The sequence below is a fragment of the Fusarium graminearum genome, chromosome 1, assembly GCF_000240135.3.
Source record: "Fusarium graminearum PH-1 chromosome 1, whole genome shotgun sequence".
NCBI classification, from domain to species: Eukaryota; Fungi; Ascomycota; class Sordariomycetes; order Hypocreales; family Nectriaceae; genus Fusarium; species Fusarium graminearum.
In genome coordinates this window covers 6,546,309-6,566,235 of record NC_026474.1, presented here as the reverse complement: position 1 = coordinate 6,566,235, position 19,927 = coordinate 6,546,309, and the positions used below count along the sequence as shown (strand labels likewise).

Genomic DNA, 19,927 nt, shown 5'->3' with positions numbered 1-19,927 from the left:
CAACTTACAAGAGTGAGCACTGAGAAAGCGACTCTCATGCTTCAAGTCCAGATTGTTGATAATCTCAGAACAAGAATAGCTGCTAGAGTTCGAAGCGATGATTGTCTCCTTTGGGGCGATAGAATCTAGTTCTACGATGACCTTCTGTTTGAGGTCAAGACGTTCAGGAACACACTAAGAAATCAGCACCTGTTCGTGTTGGATAGAGAAGCTCACTTACCTCCACTACTAGCCAGGCGGCTTGTAGTGCCTCGGATAGTGTATCTCTGGAATGGGTAATTATCTTTCCCCATGAAGCATTTTCTTTGTTGCAGCTCCTTCGGAACTCATCAATAGCCTCAAGGCTGGCTTGAAGCTGAGCCTCCTGGCTGTCAACTAGATGGACATCACTGCCTGTGCTCGACCACTAGAAATATCAAGTCAACTCTGAAGTTGGGAAAGTGACGTTCTCAATGTCTTTTTTGAAGCACTGACCATGAACGCCAGACGTCTCCCTTGTGTGCCTGCTCCGATCAGAGTGACGGTTTTCCTAGGAGTTATCGTAAGTACCATCGTGTCTAGTTGTGCTTGTACTGAGATGTAAGATTGTCAGTTCTTTCAGTCAAAGAAGGTGAAGTATTTACGTGTGAAGAGTCTCAAACAAAGAAACTGATACCATTGTTATTTCGGATCCGTTGACACTGTGGCAAACAGACCCCACCTTGTCAGATCTCCAAGACGTCGGATCCGACAACAAAAAACAGGATAATCGTACCCGAAAATTCAGCTGTGATGTCGGTGGCTGACTCGCTTTGTTGGAGTAATTTAGAATTTCCGCTGTGCGGAATCAGCTTTCGGAACTTTGGTTTCTACTCGTCAAGAGAGCGAGATGACAGACCTTGTCTGAGGTTGGTTATGTCCGTATCCTAAATTTGTTGACGTAAATTTTATGGTTTCGGCCACCCCCTTGACTCTTTCTCGGAATGAAATGCTATATCGTTCACAAGGCTCACATGCAAATATTTGGAAATTGGGGTAAAGTGATATTACTAGAATAAATTTAGCCGCCCAGACTATGGCGTTTCATTATGTACGATGTCGGCCGAAACCGTTGAAAACTTTGCCATCGCGGCTTGAACGGATTTTGAACTCTGTGGCAAGTGTCTCAACGTTCGGTCTAAAGTTTGAGTCAAACTGTGATACGTCTCTTCCGTGATTTTTTCTACTCCAAAATCACGATCAATTGCCTTTCGTAGTAATTGCACCCCTGCAACTGCATGATGCGGGTAGGGATCAATAGACACGATCGGTATTGTATATACTGATCGCGCTCCATTTTGAGAATCGCTGTTGGGCCGTTTTAGTGTAAAGGTATTGTGAAGACCAAAGGCCAGTGTGTTCATGATTGTGTTCTCGGCATCGATACTTATGTCTGTGATATCCGGTAGCAGATCGTGACGATCAGTAGCTTCTATTATGTCGACAAGCATCAATATGCTGAGGTGATAGTGGAGCATGAGAGAAACTATTATTTCTGTCAATACGGTGCCACTTTAGAGTGATGCTGAACCTACACCATCGTAGCTTAGTCTTTTGACCAAGAAACGGCATTCTCTTGTGGCACTCATCCAGGAGCGGACGGTAGACAATACCAAACTGCTTTATGGAATCCACAACGGCAAAATAGGCTTTTCGCACCTCAGGCTCCTCATGGCCATCACGCAGAGCTTCTTTGAATATTGCTGTCAACTTCCACCCTAGAAGTTTCCAGGAGGCACCAGCAGCAATTATTTGATTCGCTCTCTCATCTGTCATATCGGCACTTGCTTGCTTCCACTGGCGAGCATTTTCGTCAAACATCTTTGCACAAGTCCTGACCAAGCGCCAAGGGAGTTCAGACTCGAAACCGAACAGTCCAGAAGACAGCAGAGGGCGGCAATTGAGGGTCAGGGACGCCGAGGTATCGAATGTCAGGGCGGCCCAGTACACTGTACTTTCGGCGTTGATGAAGCCAGAAGACTCGATCGATTCTGGTGTTGTCGCGATGGTCTCTGATCTGAGTGAAGGGGAGACTTTGGAGCCGCTGAATTGGAGGTTCCTTTGGCGGGCTCGTAGATTCTGGATCTGTTGCAATGCAGCATGAACACACGCTTGGCCGGATATGCCGTCCGTCTCTTCCTCCTCCGAAATACCTTCAGGTATCGGGGTCAAGGCAAAGAGAAGCAGTGATAGCATTGATCGGTAGGACGGTCTATTGATAATGCGCAACATGTCTCGTCGGGCGTGTCTCCAGAGACTCTGTACAAGGTTGCAGTGACCTTGGTAAGATTCCACTGCAGAAGTCACAGGGAGCCAGCGCGCAGCAAAGGCACAAATAGTGCTTTGCAGAGATAGTTCAGCTTCCTCGTCTCGGCCAGCTACTTGACTATTACCCGAGTCTACTATACACCCATCAAGATGGCGGCAGAGATCAGATATACTGACATATTTATCGGCCAGAGTGTGGCCAAATCTGCAACAATGTTAGTTTCGACTTGAGAAAGCGGTGGTTTTGGTACCCACAAGAACGGACAGCTATAGCTACCCATCCAGGAGCCAAACACAACCTCGAATCCTTCTCTGTATAAGGTATCGAGCCATGTGGTATCAAGGTCCTCCATACTGTCATTCACCACATAGCCTCTGGAAGGGTTTGTGTACCGTGGTGGTGACACGGACTCTAGGACAGCCGAACCCGTCAAAGTATCACCGGAGATAGCGATATCTGCTTCGAAAACACGAGCCTGCCGAAGGGCATGTGTTTCGGGAGCCTCTGTAACATGGCTAGCGTGTGTCGAAGGTGTATCGCTTGATGGCCGTGATGTTGTGCTACGACGGAACTTTCTCTTTGCACTTGAAGTATTTGTTCTGGCATTTTCAAGCCACTATACGAATAAACATCCTTAGCCAACGATAGTGTAGAGTATAGGATTTCCACATACCTGAAAGGTACAAGCCTGATTCCGGTTCCGACATCGTGTGCAGGACGACGATGAGTCTCCAGGTGGATTTCTGTCGCACCTAAGGCGGGATCTACGGCACTCATCGCAGCTTGAGAACTGGGTGCGACGTGTAACAAGACGGGTTGGCATTGAGATGAGTGAAATCGGATCCGGAGGAGGATGTTGATGGTTGGGAAAATAAACAGGGAAAGTGGGACTGGGATTGGCATTTCGACATGCGGGGTAACGTTAGTGCATGCCGATCACCAAGTTCACTAAATCTGGGGTATCGTCACTGTACTTCAGTGGATCGAGGATTCGACAATCATGCTCCATCACCTTCACCTTGCCAACATGGAAGGAGATAATAAACTGGCAAATGACAAACGATACCAATTTGACGGTAGCCTAGATGGTATTGGGAAGGTTAATCTTGGATTAGCCCCTGCATCGAATGGAACGGCCGCCACCCACTGATTCTAGTTGAGCCCAATTGCTAAAATTTGTCTGACAGGGGCCTCGGAACCGATGCACCACTAGAGTTAAACTTGATGAGAAGCATGACAACATGACTCAATTGACTCAACAAACTTGACACACGGCATCGGATCCGATCCTTCTCACCCTTTCGGTCCTCCTTTGCTCTGTGTCTAGCCAATTCCGCCCTTCCCTTGTTGCAGATTCGTTTACGCCGTCTCTATCTGCCGCCTCCTCCGCCCACAAGCCTCTTACGGCTGTGACACTGCGTCTTTTGTGATCCCTGTTATACGTCGAACATGAGATCTGCAATACCAATACCTTGACTTTGCGGGGAAATCATGGGGAAGACAAGGTACGAGCTCCGACCTACTTAAAGTCGTTGATCGTCCATGGTTCCACGTTTTTGAACCTTTAGATCAAGCTTCAAAAGCACTCAGTCATGGCATCATATTCTACTCCCCCAAATGAAAAGGTCGATGTCTTGGAGGCAGAGACAGCACCTAATCGCCACCATGGTGGAACACAAGTTGATCGCATCGATGCTATGGCTACAGCACCCGGGGTAACACTCGAGTCGTTTTCCCATCTTGATGAGAAAAAGATTCTACGCAAGGTAAACCTTTATCGCCTCTGGAAATGAGCACCAGCTAATCAATACTCTAGATGGACATGCGGCTGATCCCCATGCTGGCACTTCTCTATCTCCTCTCATTCCTCGACCGTACGTCACCACCCAGTTTACCTCAATACCAAGCTAACCTCGTTCTTAGGAGGAAACATCGGAAACGCAAAGATCGAAGGCCTCCAGGAGGATCTCAATATGACTCCCGATCAATACAACTGGTGTCTTACTGTTTTCTTCTTCACATACGCCGCCTTCGAAGTTCCCTCCAACCTCCTCCTCAAAAAGCTCCGACCCAGCGTCTGGCTTCCTATAATCATGATTGCTTGGGGTGTCGTCATGACATTGATGGGCATTGTCCAGAATTATACAGGCCTTCTTGTCGCTCGCGTCTTTCTCGGTCTGACCGAGGCTGGTCTTTTCCCTGGCGTTGCCGTAAGTCTAACAAACTTTGACTTTCGTCCCAATTGCTGATAAGAGTAGTATTACCTGACCATGTGGTACTGTCGACACGAAATCCAATTCCGTCAAGCCCTTTTCTTTTCAGCTGCTTCCATCGCCGGTGCCTTTAGCGGTCTTCTAGCCTTTGGAATTGCAAAGATGGACGGCGTTGGTGGTCTTGAAGGGTGGAGATGGATTTTCATCCTTGAAGGAATGGTCACTGTCGTTGTTGCCATCTTTGCTTTCTGGGCTCTGTACGATTTCCCCGAAACCGCTAGTTTTTTGACTGAAGAGGAGCGTGCCTTTGTTGTTTTCCGACTTAAGTATCAGGGCCAGCAAAAGGCTGCAGGCCAGAGCCAGTCTCGTGTCGCGCAGAGTGATGAGTTTAAATGGGTTTATGTTTGGGACGCATTCAAGGACTGGCAGATCTGGGTCAATATCTTTGTCTACTGGGGAGTGAGTCTAGTCTGTATCCGATCCTCTATGAGTTGTGCTAACCGGATGATAGATTGTTTGTCCACTCTACGGAATCAGTCTCTTCTTGCCCACCATCATTCGAAATCTCGGCTATAGCTCGAGCACAGCTCAGCTCATGACTGTACCTATCTACATTACAGCCGCAATCCTGGCTGTGATTGTTGCATGGACCTCGGATCGAGTTGGAAAGAGAAGTCCCTTCATCGTGGCATTCCTCTGTGTCATGGTTGTTGGTTTCTCAATGTTAGTTATTTCTCAAACTCAACTCGTTGATACGTCGCTGACCCTTACGCAGGTGCATTTCTACCAACAACCCAAAGGTTGTCTATGGCGGAGTTTTCATCGCAGCTTGCGCCATTTACCCAGCGTTTCCCGGAGTTATCTCATGGTTGGCCAACAACCTGTCAGGAAGCTACAAGCGAAGTGTTGGTATGGCTATACAAATTGGTGTTGGAAACCTTGGCGGCGTAAGTGCCTGTTCCCTTTTGAATTTGTTCAATCTTGCTAATGACCGTAGGCTATGGCATCCAACTTTTACAGACAGAAAGACGGTCCTCGGTACATTCTGGGCCATGCCTTAGAACTCGGTTTCATTTGTGTGGGAATCATCGCCGCTCTTATCTTGATCTTTAGCTACAGCCGTATCAACAAGAGTCGCGAGAGGAGAATGGCGGCTGGCGAGCACGAGACCATCTCGGAAGAAGAGCTCTCTGCCAGGGGAGACAAGGCTGTGACTTGGCGATATATGCACTGAGCTTTGGATATGTAACAATTGTTGGGTACCCACAATGCGAGAAGGGCATATTATATCCCTATTTATATCTTAGTTGCAATTTTCTGCTATTTACTTACCTAATTCAGTCAAATTTCCGCCATCATGTAAAAAAGACTATCATCGAAGACAACAAATTGAGGTATATTTTATCTACTAATAACGATTTCTCTATGGAAGAGTTTAGCTAGAATGAAGTGTCCAAGATTTGGAATCAACAGTGATCTATCCCACCATGACGTTCATTTTTTTAAACACATTAAAACTGCTATATAATAAGGCGTAATTAATAAAGCGAGTTGTTTGAGATCAGAAAATCATTATTATCTTGTTTTTCTATTTTATCGATTTTCGACCCTCATGGTGATTAGTAGAAAAGCGCGCCCTTAGATAGACTCTCGCCCCACTCAACCCCGCCCCTTCGTCTTCCATCAACCTCATTCATATTATTTGTCTATATCATCTAGGCTTGAACGTTGTACATAGATATTCAACTTCGTTCCCTTTTCTTAAGTCTACAAGAAATGTCACTCTACGTCAAACAACTGAGCATCGACGACCTGGAGCGATCTTTGTTGGTCGAAACAGCGGCGTTTCCTCCAGCTGAAGCAGCCACGCGTGCAAAGGTATGTATGAGAGTTTACAAGCAGACGAAGTTGATCTGACACTCTTCTATAGATCGAATATCGCTTGACGGTATGCCCTGAGCTATGTATGGGCCTGTTTCTACGCGGAGGGACTGGTCTACCATCGACCATCCCTCAGGACATACCCTTCCTAACAGAATCTGGGACCAACGACGATGTGCTGCTTGCACATGTCATATCCACTAAATCCATCAATAAGCCTGTCAGAGACGAAGACATGGATTACCCTCCCAACTGGAAGTCGAACCCTCAGGGTGACTACGATGTTGGCCACAAGAGAAATGGAAGGACAATTGCTCTTCACGCTCTTGCTGTGTCTCCCGACTACCAGAGGTCTGGCTTGGGAAAAGCTATCATGAGAGCATACATCGAAAGAATGAAGACGATGGGTGCAGCCGACAGAATTTCGATCCTGACGTACGATCGACTTGTCCCGTATTATCAAAAGCTGGAATTTGAGCATTACGGCAAAAGTTCGTCTGAATATGCTGGTGTCGCATGGCATGATCTGGTAAGCGAGTCCTTAGTATCATCAAACTGCGTATCTAACTGGTTCATAGTCGTATATCATCTCTGACTCTTAATAATAAGTCGGGAAGCATCAGGGTTCAGACGTGTATGCGTGTCGTTTCAATTTACCAACGATCTTTGATAGCCCGACACACGAAGAGGATGGCTAAGAAATCCCGATAGTTCTATGTGCTTCGAAAAGCTCTTGTTATATATGATTTTGTACAAGATAATGAGATACAGTCGATAAATAATTACTTTCACGAGCTATTCAACATTCTCTAACGACGTCTCTTGCCTGAGTAGCACCAACGAATTGAGTTCAAAGAAGGATTTGATGACTGTATATACAAGAGAACCTTCAGAAAGCATTTCGTTTAGTGTGATGCTGAAACCACACCCTGGAAATCATGGTGTTCACGTCGCCTCTCAAACCATTCTTCAGCTGGGTCCAGAGGGGACGGGTTAACAAAACCTTTCTAGCCATACGAGGTCACGGTGTTGGTCTTGTGATCGGATGGTTTCAGGGGTTGCATGACTGCAGACATGTCCCGAGGTAGATTCCCCTCAGGGTATTAGAAACATTAGACGCTGGAAGAATAATAGATGAAATTAGTAGTTCAGCTTATGCTATTTAGTTTATACTCTTTAGGCTATTTATTTTTGTACACTAAGACGCAGGAGGTCAGCCTTTCTGCTAACGACTGATAACATCCAGGCTCGGGGAGACCTTGAGGTTGCGAACAAGGTGCAGTACCCCTTCATCGTTAAGGCTATTTGAGGAGCGTAGAACAGGAGCCGCCGAGAGGTTAGGTGAGCAGACAGGACTCTCCATTGAATACTCCATATCGAGCACTCCATGCTACTAGATTCATATTTGAGCAAGGACTTTGACATTTATGACACCCTAACCATCCCCTAATCTTCCTGTGCGATAGGGATCAGATGTAATGCGCTTCCTAGACGCAAAATAATTGCCGATTGTTGGCAGTGTCAGGCAGCTGTCACTTGAATTGAACTCGCATCTGCCTGTCTAATCAATAGATTAACTGCGCGTCACGCGTTAGGGCCTCCTACTTTAATATCGTTCTGCCTCCTCCTCCTCCTTCTTCTTCTTCTTCTCCTTCTTCTCCTTCTTCTCATCTACATCGTACAGCATCGCATCGCATCACATTGCATCACAACGCATTACATCGTCTCATAATAATTCTACTAATCTCGCCATAACCCTTCTCTTATCTCATCATAACTCTTTTCGTCTCGTCTCGTCTCATCCCATCAAAGTTTGTGCTTCTCTTAAATTTTAACTGTTGAGAGCGCAGCCAATAATATTTATTCTAGATGTCTGACTTCGCTGAGTCCTTTGGCGAGGCCTTTGCAGCTTACGAGAGAAGCAGCAAGGCCGGCTCTGGCTCTGGCTCTGGCGGCGGTGGTGGTGGTGGCCGTGGTAGACGTGGCGGCCGTGGCAGGCCAGATAACCGACAGGGTTGTTGGCACGTAAGTATCTCTATTACTTAACAAAGGTCAAACTGACAGTTCTTTTTAGTGTGGCTCTCGCGAGCACGTCTTGAGGGACTGCCCTCACAGAGGTGACCGGCGACATCGCAAGAAGGATATCCGTCGTCAGGCGCCCCCTGTTCCGGCGACGACTCCCTCCCCTCCTGCTCCTCTCGAGCAGCTCCCTCTCCCTCCTGCTCCTACTCAGCAGCAGCAGCAGCAGCAGCAGCAGCAGCAAGACGACGAGGAGGATAGAGTGGCCATAGAACAATTCGCGGCTGAGTTTCGACGCCGACGGGAACTGCAGCGGCTGCAGCAGCAGCAACAGCAACAGAAAGACGAGGCGCTGGAGGCGGAGATGGCACAAGTCCAGGCCGAGTTTCGGTCTCGACGGGAGCAGCTGCAGCAGATCGGCGAGGAGAGGACAGCGGCGATGAATCAACTCGTGGCTAAGTTTCAGTCTCGAAAGAATCTGCAAGAGCAGCAATACCAGCGGCAGCAACAACAGCTTAATGAGGAGGAGGCAGCGGCGTTTGTACGACTGTCGCTTCGGTATCAATAGGAGCTGCAGTAGTAGCAGCAGTTGTTTTAGGTCTGGTGGATGGCTGCGGTATTCTTTGTCTGTTTTGTTCTTTTCTTTTCTTCTTTCTTTCGCAAGTGATGATAGCTCCTTTTTATTCTTTGTCGTTGTACGTCGCTGCAAGGCACGCAGACGTTTTTTTAATCTGTTTTTTTAATCTGTTTTCTTTTTCTTTATCTTTTTCTTTTGTATCCAAAACAAAAGCCCTTCGATGTACCACCTTGCCTATTGCTCCAGACTCAGCTTACTTACTTACCCGTCCAGTGCCATGGCACTCATTGAGTGTTACCTTGGCTTCGGTCTTGGTCAGAGGAACATTGGTACCATTACTTCGGTCTTGGTCAGAACTTATCAATATCATTACTTCGGTAGTGGTAGACAATCTAATGTTCCTGCACTGGCGGTTTGTATAGTCTTGGATGCTGGTAGGTGGTCAGGTTTTCACATCGAAGTGGCTCCCACTGGAGTGTCTTTCTTAGTTCCGTTTCTTTTTTTTTCTTTTTTTTTTGGTGGTCGGGGGGTCTAGAACGACAGGCTGGCACCTTCTCGTGGTGTTCTAGGTCAGTAGCCGGGGATCATATGGTGGTTCCTGGCGAAGCTAAGACCAGCCTCTTAGTTGGATACGTATATAGGAAATTTAATTATTTAATTCCTTGGAACATTACTTAGATTGAATCATGAGGGCTATAGAGGACAAATAGAGCTACTACTAAAATAATCTACTAAAATAAATGCTGGGATACGACTACTGACTGATGTTCAGCTCACCGACAAGGGCCACGACAGAGGCGAAGCCGGCGTCAGTCGTGGGTCGAACCAAGAGCATTCCATTCCCTCGATCCCACTCAGCGATGTGCGCATTCTCCTCTGTAGCTTTATCTGGGTTGCCCTCTGGGGTGGCAGGTATACCAAAGACACGCACAGAGCCTCCTGCGTCCTTGGCTTGCTCAAACATGTCGTCGACTTGTCTTGCAAGCTTGTCGTCTCGGATGCTGATCTTAAAACCAAGGTTTCTTACCACGACGAGATAATCTGGGAAGGCAAGCTTGCGAGACTCTTCAGAAGCTGTGCTGGAAAGTTGGTATCGTCGGCCAGGGCTTGGGACATTCCTGTAAAGTCACGTCAGTATATCCTATGTTGTCATTAGGGCTGTAAAACCTACCAGTCACCAGCTGGGACCGCGACAGTTTGAATCTCATCGTAGGAGAATTGAACGTCGAGGTTTGTATCGGTGTCGACAGAACCAAAGGACAAGCCCTTCTCATTGGTGCTTCCTTTGCCACTAGAGAATGACAACCACGGGCCGTAAGAAAAGCCATCCGTGGCAGCGTGGCCAAAGTCAGACTCGTTGACATACTTTCCATCCGCGACATTAATCTGCATAGATGAGTCTCCATCGCCAACTCCGTTCATCCAGTGCTCAATCTGGGATGTGTACTGGGGAGACATAAACTCAGGAACATATGTGATGGCATGTGGTGTTCTGTCTTTCTCTAGGAGTTCCCTAGTGACTTCAGCCGAAGCGTGACAAGCTGGCATGGTGATTCTACAAGTGTTAGATAACAGTTAACCTTATTGAAGGTTTGGTTCTTACCCGTCAATAAACTGTCCACCAATCAAAGCTTGGATAATTCTGTTGAAATCTCTCGCGAGCTGACTGGCAGCTGGACCTCCAGTGTTGAGGAGGAGGGCTTTATAGTCAGCAGCCACAGCTTCGACCTTTGACTTGGCGGCAGAGTATGCCGGTGCATGCGAAGGCCACCACTGGGAAAAGTCTTGTTCACCAGTCAGTCCATGATCTTCTTCCTTCTCGAACTTGTCTAGTGCGCGCTCTCTCTCGCGCAGTGCTTGGTCAAGAGCGCCAGTTAGGGTTCGTCCTGTCATGGTTATGCGAGTTTGGTTTCCATCGCCCTAAAGTCTGTTAGAAAAGAGCGGCTTTGGAGATTAAGATCACATACGATCTTGACTGAAAGTAGGTACCTGGCTTGATGTTAGTACTTGAATCTTATTTAAGGGCTGGATCGCTTACTCGAGAAGGCATTGCGTGTAGGTCTTGTGGTGAGATGGGTCGAAGAATAGATCGTTTGTCTGCAGAAAGTTGTTGATAATGTTGTTGATGCCATAGTTTGTGTATGCTGGATCAACGTCTGGCGATGCAACGGGTGCCTTTTGAGCCTTTTTGGTAAAGAAAAGGGCTGGCTTGTGTCCAGGCAGGCCGCCAACAGCATTCTGTACTGCCTTGCAGTAGGCCAACCAAAGGTACTTGTCAACTTCTGAGACAGACATTTTTATACAAAACGCTCAGATGAATATGATGAAAGAGAAAGGATGGTGGAATTCCGCAAGCAGGAGCAGAGGGCAAGATAAGATCGGCTTTTAAGGAATTCAAACAAGCCATGTCTCTCCTGGTGGTGACCACACTCTACAGCTTTGCGCAGCTTCCATTGAATCTGGACCTGAGACTATTGGTGCTCAGATGTGGTGAGCCGCTAGGGAATAGCTTCAAACTCTATAGGATGTGGTGAGATTGGCAGGGTTAGCGGGCTACTTGGATCGATAAGTCTTCCACCGGGGAGGTTTCACCATGTCTCCGAGCCAAAAGTAGCTTGGGAGTTCGAGACACGGTTTTAGGCCAAATCATACCAGTGACACGATAGATGCATCCGCACTGACTTTTAACTGAGGGATGCTAGTGCTGATTCGTCAATTATCTCTAACCGAGCTCTCACGCGTCTGCCTCGTGGTGAGAAGGTGAATCCTGCAAGGGGAGAATGGTAGAAACGTCTCCCTTGCATTTTGTCTAGATTGGAGTCTAATTAGCAGAAAAGTACGCGATGGTACTTCCCTGTCTTGTATCCCCTCATTCGAAAAGCCACCATTCCTGGACCCCAGCGATCTAGCCGGTTCCCCGCGTCACAGAGTACAGAATTCAGTGGTTTGTGATCAGGGGTTCAAAATACGGGTCGCATTAGAGAATCTGCGGCCGCAGGGGAGGATATGCCAGAGTGCTTCGACTGTGACGCGACGACAGCGCTTGCTGATTGTTTACTGGGGGTAATTCGCATTAGAGGCGCTTCGAAATGCTACAGTCTGACTCTTGTCGTTGCTCGCTTGCAAATACGCCGGTTAAATCCCGCAGAGCTTGCGCTTTGGCCACGGAATCTAGAATGATGGAGATTCTAGGGAGCTCGCACGTGTGAAGAATAAATTAGTAGATTAGCGGACCGACGCGTTGGTTCAGCCCAAGCGCCACCACGCGTTCTCGCTCTTACCGAGGATAAAGAAGCACAAGAATGCGGCTGAATTTTAACTCTGGATTGGAATGAACCTCGGGGTACCAGAAAGATTGACTGCTAAAAACATAATATACGAAATTAGTAGGTCATCTTGTGTTACTTAGAGTAGGCTTCTCGGACTACTTATTTTTGTACTCTCAGACTTGGGAGGCCAACTTTTCTATTGCCCACTAGAGTTCCAGACCATAGGGTAGCAAAAATCTCGAGAGGACTAAATGGATCGACGGCTTCAAGGTGATTCAGACAGGCCTCTTGATCAAACTATTTTCTCCAATCTTTGCTTCAGTATCACATCCTCTGCTACCCCAAGATCAGATGTAATTCACAGCCGCGTCTAGAAACTTCTAGTGGAATGACGAATTCCATTGGCTTGGTATGTGGCGCACGAAGCAGATGGTTCTACGAGGATGAACTCGATGATGCGGTACTCCAGCATAACCCACATGGCAAATGGAGAAACGGGGGTCCTGTTTCACTCTTTCCCATCTGCCGATGATTGTGGATATCAAGACTGTGCGTGCAAGGGCGAATCGTCGAGAGACGATATAATAAGTCTAATTTACTCAATCTCATAATCTAATTTTGCGATAATCTTACCCTAAACGGACCATGTTTTAGGTGACCGATATTTCAATTGACATTATCCGGTGAATCTAGCATTTTGTCGGTATGTTGTTTTACCAATTAAACTGATAAACGCAAATAATCCTCTTTGTCATGATCAACAACTACCTATGTATCTTGCTTGTTGTTTGCATCGTGTAATAATCCAGCTACAGAAATCCACATGGCGAGACTTTCCCAATGACCAATCGGAGTAATTACAATACAAAAATGTTTGCTTTAATCATTGAGAAAATCTCATCTTTTTTTTGGCTGCAAACTCAGCCTCTTTCGGGACTCGGGATGTGGGAGCCGACCTCCCCACAAGGCTCGGCAGCTTGCGTGTGTCAACACCAAAGAACAGCCACCGCGAACAGCCAATCGTCGTCACCTTTTTTTACTCTGACACGCACGGATATCATTATACAAGTCTTCTCATAGGACAAGCAACGACAACCCCTGCGTCATGCCAGATGCCATCCTCGGTAGTATTCCCCTTAGTTGCCGTATATGCTTATGCTTCATGCTTAGCTTCTTGGCTAGCATTTGACTGACTCTATTCGGAGAGATCGTCATTTTTCGATATCTTTGATGTAACGCGTCAGTCACCGCGAATGTTCATGCGCCTCACTCTAACCGTTACTATGGCGGACTTGTTAAGGAACACCACACGGCATGTGGGATACCATGAACAGAACAACGGCAAAGGCAAACCAGAGACAACTCTTGCGACTCAAGATACATAAAAGCAGACAACTCCCCGGTGTAATCGAAATATCTATCCATCCAAGTCATCTAAACACCTTAGCAACCTCACACAACTCCAATCCTCACAAACCACCGCCAAAATGCCTTCTATCAAGAATGTCCTCGCAAGCTTCGCCCTCGCAGCTACCATTGCTTCGGCCCATCCCGGACACGACATTGCTCATGAGGCCGCTGAGCGCCGCGACTTTCTCAACTCCGTCAAGAGATCATCTCTCGCTCACTGTGCCACCAAGCTCAAGGCTCGTGGTGTCGAGGCCCGAAACGTTGCTCGTCGCTCAGCCCAAGTCAACAAGGCTCGTGCCAAGCGTGCCTTGAAGAAGCGAGAGGAAGAATCTGCCCTGAACAAATCCCACAACCAGACAGAACAAGGCTTCACCGAGTGCACTGATGCTGCTGCCCTCTTTGCCAGCATCAACTCTTGCGTCTTGACCCCTGAGGTCACCCAGGGCCCTTACTGTAAGATATTCACAATACCATATCCTGCATGCACGAATACTGACAAAAACTAGACGTCGCTGGCGAGTATGTCCGAGAAAACGTCATCGAGGAGCAAGATGGACTCAACATTGTCCTCGACTACCAGGTCATCGATGTCGAGACCTGCGATCCCGTCCCCAACGTCTACCTCGAGATGTGGCACTGCAACTCCACTGGTGTTTACTCCGGCGTCATTGCAAACGGCAACGGCGACAACTCTGACGAAACAAACATCGACAAGACCTGGCTCCGCGGAATCCAGAAGACCAACAGCGACGGTGTTGCTCAGTTTGAGTCCATCTTCCCTGGTCACTACACCAGCCGAGCGACTCACATCCACGTCATGGTTCACACCAACGCCACTCTTCTCGCCAACCACACTCTCGGCAGCGACAACTATGCCAGCCATGTCGGACAAGCCTTCTTCGACCAAGATCTCATCTCTCAGGTCGAAACCCTCGAGCCTTATGCTTCCAACACTCAGGAAATTACCCTCAACGAGGATGATGGTATCTTGAGTGAGGAGATCAGCACCGACGGCGTCGACCCCTTCATGGAGTACACTCTCCTCGGAGACAGTGTCAGCGACGGACTCTTTGCTTGGCTCGCTTTCGGCATCAACACCACCGTCTCCAACTCTGTTACCCCCGCTGCTTACTACTACAAGGAAGGTGGTGTTGCCAACGGAAACAGCGGTGGTGCCCCTGGTGGCGGTGCCGGTGGTCCTCCTTCTGGAATGCCTTCTGGATCTCGTCCCGGATCTACCCCTTCCGCTACTCCTGATGCCGAGTAAATTGGAAAACGGACACTAGACTGATTTTTGGGTCGCATCTGTTGCCGGACATCGTTTTGTTGGCCGATCTACCCGATATTGCCGAGTTCGTGGCTGCGCCGTTGGACAAGGGGGAAAGGTTTTGCAGCTGGCGTAAAATTCTCAGTCAGGCACTGAGTTAGACTTTGTTATTATAGAGTGGTGGAATAGCTGGAAATCTTTAAATGCATTTAAATTATATGATTATCTTGTACCAACACGTCCTTTTAGCATCAGTAACATCTCTTTAGACAAGTCATAGCTATTCTATAATTGTGCTCACGTGTTGACAACACTTTTCGATTTGCAAGGATTCCTTCCTTTGTACAGCTATTAGGTCAGTGCCATTGAATCAACTGGCTGTGCCGGTAATATGACTCCGGGCGCACTATCATATCCGGCTCGCCGCATATCGAAGGCCGGAACTTACAAAACCTTTATGGAGTCTCACCATACTTTAACTAACAGATGAACAATCACAACGATCCGGTTGGGGGATGATTCGCGGAGGAGGATATTGGAACCGGGAATGAGAGTGCGAATGCCAAGACCCACATGCCCGACATGCCGTGTACATAAGTCTGGCTTCTCCCGAGCTGAGCCAGACAAAGGGATGATCTGATGGATTTTTCAATACCAATACGCACTATTTGATCACTTGGATTACAAATTACCTTCAAAATTGATATTTGCAGTGTTGAGTTGATCGCTTATCTAGATTTCAAGCATGAGTTTCTAAAGAGTTGGTCTCGTTGCCATGCGTAGTACATGATATTTCATTACCTACCAAAGTCATGTCACTGATCAATGTATTAGCAACTTCATCGCGTCCAAGCGTGAACTTCACCCGTAACACTGCTATAATAGCATTTACTCGTCTGTTGTCTCAGAAGTCACAGTGAGTCTCAAAATCAATATCGCACTCATCGCTGACCTATCCCAGAGCCCCCACCATCACAAACCTCGAGCCAGAAGAAGGTCACCAGATCCTTGTGAATCAGCGTCTGAACCGACCTGTCACTCCAAACCTCGGTATATACAAGATCGGTCAAGTCTGGTTCAGTGCTTCGGCTTGGACCAGAATCACAGGTCTTATTGTAGGCGGCACGGCGTATCTTACGTTAGGCGCTCACGCTGTTGCTCCTCACCTTGGACTAGGCTTTGACTCTGTGGCTTTGGTCTCAGCTTTCGGTGCACTGCGTATTGTTGCCAAGGCAGCTATCAAGTTCAGCTTATTGGGATTCCCTTTTTCGTACCACTTCATCAACGGTATTCGTCACCTGGTGTTTGACTTGGGGATTGGATACAAGAAAGCTCAGTTCAAGAAGTCAGAAGTAGCCACATGGACTCTCAGTGTCATTGGTGGACTTGTATTGGCATTCTGGTTGTAGTATTATTAGTATCTACTTACATAGTATGATATCGAGGTCCATCAGGATTATGCCGGTCAACCAGCAGGATCCCAATGCTCCAGTCTATGTAAAATTTTAACTTCTCTGAGAAAGAAATTGTAATACTATTATGAATTACTTCGCTGCCCAGGTGCCTATTGCCAAGTTATGGTCGCTGTTGCACCATTCTGTCATGAGTCACAGAACCATTAGATAACCGACATTTAGCCTTGAGATAATGATTGACTCACCTTCCTAAACTAAATATGTCGGAGTCATAATTTCTCAACTTCCCTCTACTTGATCATACCAATAAGTTGAATACAAAATTCAATATGGCTGACATTGTCGAGGTCTATTCTACCGTTCCGACGGAGCTGCTCACGCTCTTGAGCAATCACTTACCCTGTTCTTTACCCCTCCTTCGTCGACTACAATTCACCAAATTTGAAGGGGGATTACGAGAAACAGCAAAGGTCATTTTTGTAGCTGACTCCAATATCAATGATGGAGACTCCCCCAAAAAGTTCACGGCCATGTACGTTGACGTTGGGGGTGGACCCGACACACAGGCATGGATCTATTCCACCTATGAACACCCCGACCAAGCTACGACCAAGGACACAACCGTCTATGAAGAGCAACTTGACAGGATTGTCCAAGAGAGTATTAAAATAGCAAAGGACTATGGCCGAGAACTTGTATATGGCGATGCCGTGTTGCTCGGAACACTTCACGACTCTGTTCGTGAGCTTCTGTACAAAACAGGACGAGTAGAACCGCGCGAAACAGGAGCATACGATAAGTGGCTTTTCAAATACGAGGATATACCCAAGGACGAAGTGAAATTGCCTGAGGGTATGAGGTGGGGAACGGCAACGGAGGACGACTGCCGGATTGTCATCTCCCGAACTGATATCCCTAGGACTGTGTAAGTTCTGACAGCTCGCGGTAGGCGTCTTGCTAATGAATCGTTATAGACAGGTCCTGCGTCGTATGCCAAGTCTGATGATCAAGCTTGAAGATGGAACCCCTGTATCTTGGGCCTTTCTAGGTATCTTCTTTCAATCTTAATTATGCGGTTCAGCTCTGATTAGGTCTAGGTTTCGACGGTTCGCTGATCAGTCTTCATTGTGAAGTAAGTGTGCCGAAATCGATAGATCCATAGTAGCTGACGATGCCCAGGAACCGTATCGTCGACGAGGACTCGCAAAGACACTCGCTGCGAAGCTGTTTCGTGAAAAGTCCCTTGACTTTGCGGATGATGGCTGGTGTTGTGCAGACGTGGCACCTGAGAATGGGGGCAGTAGGGGGATGTGCAAGAGCTTGAATGGGAAACCGTATTGGAGACTTTCATGGTGAGTTATTTCCGGGAGATGATTTCGTAACCTAGCCTGACAATCTCAGGGTGTTGCTCCATGTTGGAGAAAAAGTACCAATTCAGAATAACGGAACGGCATGAGAAGAGCTACTAAGGAAGGCGTAGCAGCGGGTATCGGCATTGAGGCAATGGGTCAAATCGACAAAGTACCTAGAGAAAGGAATACGATACAACGACTAGATTAGGGAACATGATAGAGGTCTCCGAAAATACATAAAGCTTAAAAAGAGGAATAAGCCAACCGAGATGACGAGTCATTATAACCCTTGACATGTCTGATCCGTCCTCAGGGTACCAGGAAAATTGGCCGCTGAAAGCAAAAGAGACATAATTAGTTGGCCAGCTCACGATACTGATTCTACTGTTTGGGTTATTTGGTTTGTACCCTAAGACTTGGGTGGCCAACGTTCTGATACTCAGTAGTCTGTCAACGAAGTCATGGCCCACTCAATCGCTCAGGCCTCGTTGGAGAAGCAAGGGTCGTTCTCAGGATAGCCGTAGTTTGTCACACTCCGGCTTTATAGTCTTGGGTGCAAAGGCCAGTAGCTGGTCGAAGCCGAAGCTGAATATGATGTGGATTTCGGAGAGACAATGGTAGCTTCCGCTTCTATATTTTAGGCTAAATCTTAGCAAAGCTTAGCCTTTCTTACAATAATTATACTTTGGGGTAATCTGCATAGATTGACCTGGTTGGTGAAGATCTATCTGTTGATCCATATTGACTGAGAGATAACCGTTGCCTCTGTCACATCGGATTGCGGTTCAATGCTACCCTTGTGTGTGATATGCCAACATGTTTCCCGATGAATGTGACATCAATCCCATGGATGTTTGCCAAAACAAAAATATTTCCGTCCAATCGCACCACATAAATAGGTTCCCCATGTCAATCAGCGTCGTCACGTTTCCCTCTCGGTAGTCGAGGCTACAAGTCAAAAATAGTCTCATGCCCAGTTATTGTACCTGAAACCGCCCAACTTTGACATCTCGTGGTGTCTTTTGTCATGTGTTTCAAGTTGAGCAAGGACTCTGCAATGCCAAGATGGGTAAAAATCCCGAGACGCGTTGTTGACTAGGGTCACGCTATGTTTCAATCGAAATTAATTGTGGTCCAACATGGTCAGGCCTGACGTGTATGACCAAGAAATTGAGTTCAGTTGACAGGAAACGACGCAAGTGATTCTAATGTACTATTTCCTGTTTGTTACCTGTTGTTTCGTTGCAAGAGAAGGGATGCATTCAAAACACCAAACACCAAACACCAAACACCACATAGTTGTATGATACTATAAACATTCTTACATCAAGTCTCAGAGATGATATAATGAAATTGAATGTCAACTCATTCGAATACTAAAATACCACAGAGTACACACCATCAAAATCGCATTTAGCCGACGGAAATATTGCCACAAACCTCAAGACAGCATAAACATCGCCTTGGCAAATCGGATTCTCGGCCCACGATCGATTCATGTTCCTTCACTGACCGGCAACAAGGCATTGATTTTGCGGTTTCATAAACATGATCAAATCGCCAAGTCGATCGCTTAACGGACGGAAAAATTATTGAGTCGATCCTCCTTCATTAACATGGTCCGATCGGCAACTCGGTCCGCGGCAGTTGTTTCAGCCTCAGCAACCCACTCCATGAAACAAGGGTCTTTTGATTCTTGAGTATCTAGGTATCTAGATATCTATATATCTATATATCTACTATTTCCTCTGCCTCTTCTTTGTTGGATCATCCTTTCACCTCACCATCCATCACTCGCTTTCTACTCAATCTTATACATTCTTTTCTTCTCTACTTGATTCAGGAATCAAAAATCTTTCGCCAAAATGGTTCGCATCACTTCCATCTTCGCTGGGCTGTCGCTCGTAGCTGGTTCTATCGCTGCCCCCTCTCCTGAAGGCATGTTCTCCACGCTTGCCAAGCGAGGTGGTACCCCCAACAGCTCGGGCATGAACAATGGCTTCTTCTACTCTTGGTGGTCTGATGGTGGTGCCGAGGCCACTTATGAGAACGGCGCTGGCGGCTCTTACAGCATGTCTTGGCAGACTGGTGGCAACGTCGTCGGTGGAAAGGGTTGGAGCCCTGGAAAGGCTCGGTAGGTCATACTCCAATGCCGTTTACAAACTCACGCTAACATCACCAGAACCATCTCTTACGAGGGAGAGTACAAGCCTAACGGCAACAGCTACCTTTCCGTC

The 19,927-nt window shown here is 47.1% G+C and overlaps 9 protein-coding genes across 9 annotated transcripts; 7 read left to right on the top strand and 2 right to left on the bottom strand.

The window, feature by feature from the left end:
- Positions 1-1,440: 1,440 nt before the first annotated feature.
- FGSG_12048 (uncharacterized protein) lies at positions 1,441-3,190 on the bottom strand (the record flags this gene model as incomplete). The annotated part of the gene is made up of 3 exons (XM_011319548.1): positions 1,441-2,491; positions 2,542-2,886; positions 2,961-3,190. 3 exons carry the CDS (start codon positions 3,188-3,190, stop codon positions 1,441-1,443), a joined length of 1,626 nt encoding a protein of 541 aa, XP_011317850.1.
- Positions 3,191-3,879: 689 nt separating this feature from the next.
- On the top strand, positions 3,880-5,734 carry FGSG_01986 (uncharacterized protein; the record flags this gene model as incomplete). Its single annotated transcript, XM_011319547.1, has 7 exons — positions 3,880-4,053; positions 4,104-4,161; positions 4,211-4,497; positions 4,546-4,959; positions 5,012-5,223; positions 5,276-5,447; positions 5,498-5,734. 7 exons carry the CDS (start codon positions 3,880-3,882, stop codon positions 5,732-5,734), a joined length of 1,554 nt encoding a protein of 517 aa, XP_011317849.1.
- Positions 5,735-6,276: 542 nt separating this feature from the next.
- FGSG_01985 (uncharacterized protein) lies at positions 6,277-6,983 on the top strand (the record flags this gene model as incomplete). The annotated part of the gene is made up of 3 exons (XM_011319546.1): positions 6,277-6,378; positions 6,431-6,910; positions 6,960-6,983. 3 exons carry the CDS (start codon positions 6,277-6,279, stop codon positions 6,981-6,983), a joined length of 606 nt encoding a protein of 201 aa, XP_011317848.1.
- Positions 6,984-8,250: 1,267 nt separating this feature from the next.
- On the top strand, positions 8,251-8,968 carry FGSG_01984 (uncharacterized protein; the record flags this gene model as incomplete). The annotated part of the gene is made up of 2 exons (XM_011319545.1): positions 8,251-8,406; positions 8,456-8,968. The coding sequence occupies 2 exons, from the start codon at positions 8,251-8,253 to the stop codon at positions 8,966-8,968; spliced, it is 669 nt and encodes a 222-aa protein (XP_011317847.1).
- Positions 8,969-9,731: 763 nt separating this feature from the next.
- On the bottom strand, positions 9,732-11,272 carry FGSG_01983 (uncharacterized protein; the record flags this gene model as incomplete). Its single annotated transcript, XM_011319544.1, has 6 exons — positions 9,732-10,095; positions 10,149-10,268; positions 10,344-10,532; positions 10,581-10,897; positions 10,945-10,966; positions 11,016-11,272. 6 exons carry the CDS (start codon positions 11,270-11,272, stop codon positions 9,732-9,734), a joined length of 1,269 nt encoding a protein of 422 aa, XP_011317846.1.
- A 2,461-nt stretch (positions 11,273-13,733) lies between these two features.
- Positions 13,734-14,923, top strand: FGSG_01982 (uncharacterized protein; the record flags this gene model as incomplete). The annotated part of the gene is made up of 2 exons (XM_011319543.1): positions 13,734-14,109; positions 14,163-14,923. 2 exons carry the CDS (start codon positions 13,734-13,736, stop codon positions 14,921-14,923), a joined length of 1,137 nt encoding a protein of 378 aa, XP_011317845.1.
- An 812-nt stretch (positions 14,924-15,735) lies between these two features.
- FGSG_01981 (uncharacterized protein) lies at positions 15,736-16,332 on the top strand (the record flags this gene model as incomplete). The annotated part of the gene is made up of 2 exons (XM_011319542.1): positions 15,736-15,839; positions 15,885-16,332. 2 exons carry the CDS (start codon positions 15,736-15,738, stop codon positions 16,330-16,332), a joined length of 552 nt encoding a protein of 183 aa, XP_011317844.1.
- A 335-nt stretch (positions 16,333-16,667) lies between these two features.
- FGSG_01980 (uncharacterized protein) lies at positions 16,668-17,794 on the top strand (the record flags this gene model as incomplete). Its single annotated transcript, XM_011319541.1, has 5 exons — positions 16,668-17,263; positions 17,313-17,386; positions 17,436-17,470; positions 17,518-17,690; positions 17,740-17,794. 5 exons carry the CDS (start codon positions 16,668-16,670, stop codon positions 17,792-17,794), a joined length of 933 nt encoding a protein of 310 aa, XP_011317843.1.
- Positions 17,795-19,555: 1,761 nt separating this feature from the next.
- Positions 19,556-19,828, top strand: FGSG_12047 (uncharacterized protein; the record flags this gene model as incomplete). The annotated part of the gene is made up of 1 exon (XM_011319540.1): positions 19,556-19,828. One exon carries the CDS (start codon positions 19,556-19,558, stop codon positions 19,826-19,828), a length of 273 nt encoding a protein of 90 aa, XP_011317842.1.
- Positions 19,829-19,927: the final 99 nt, after the last annotated feature.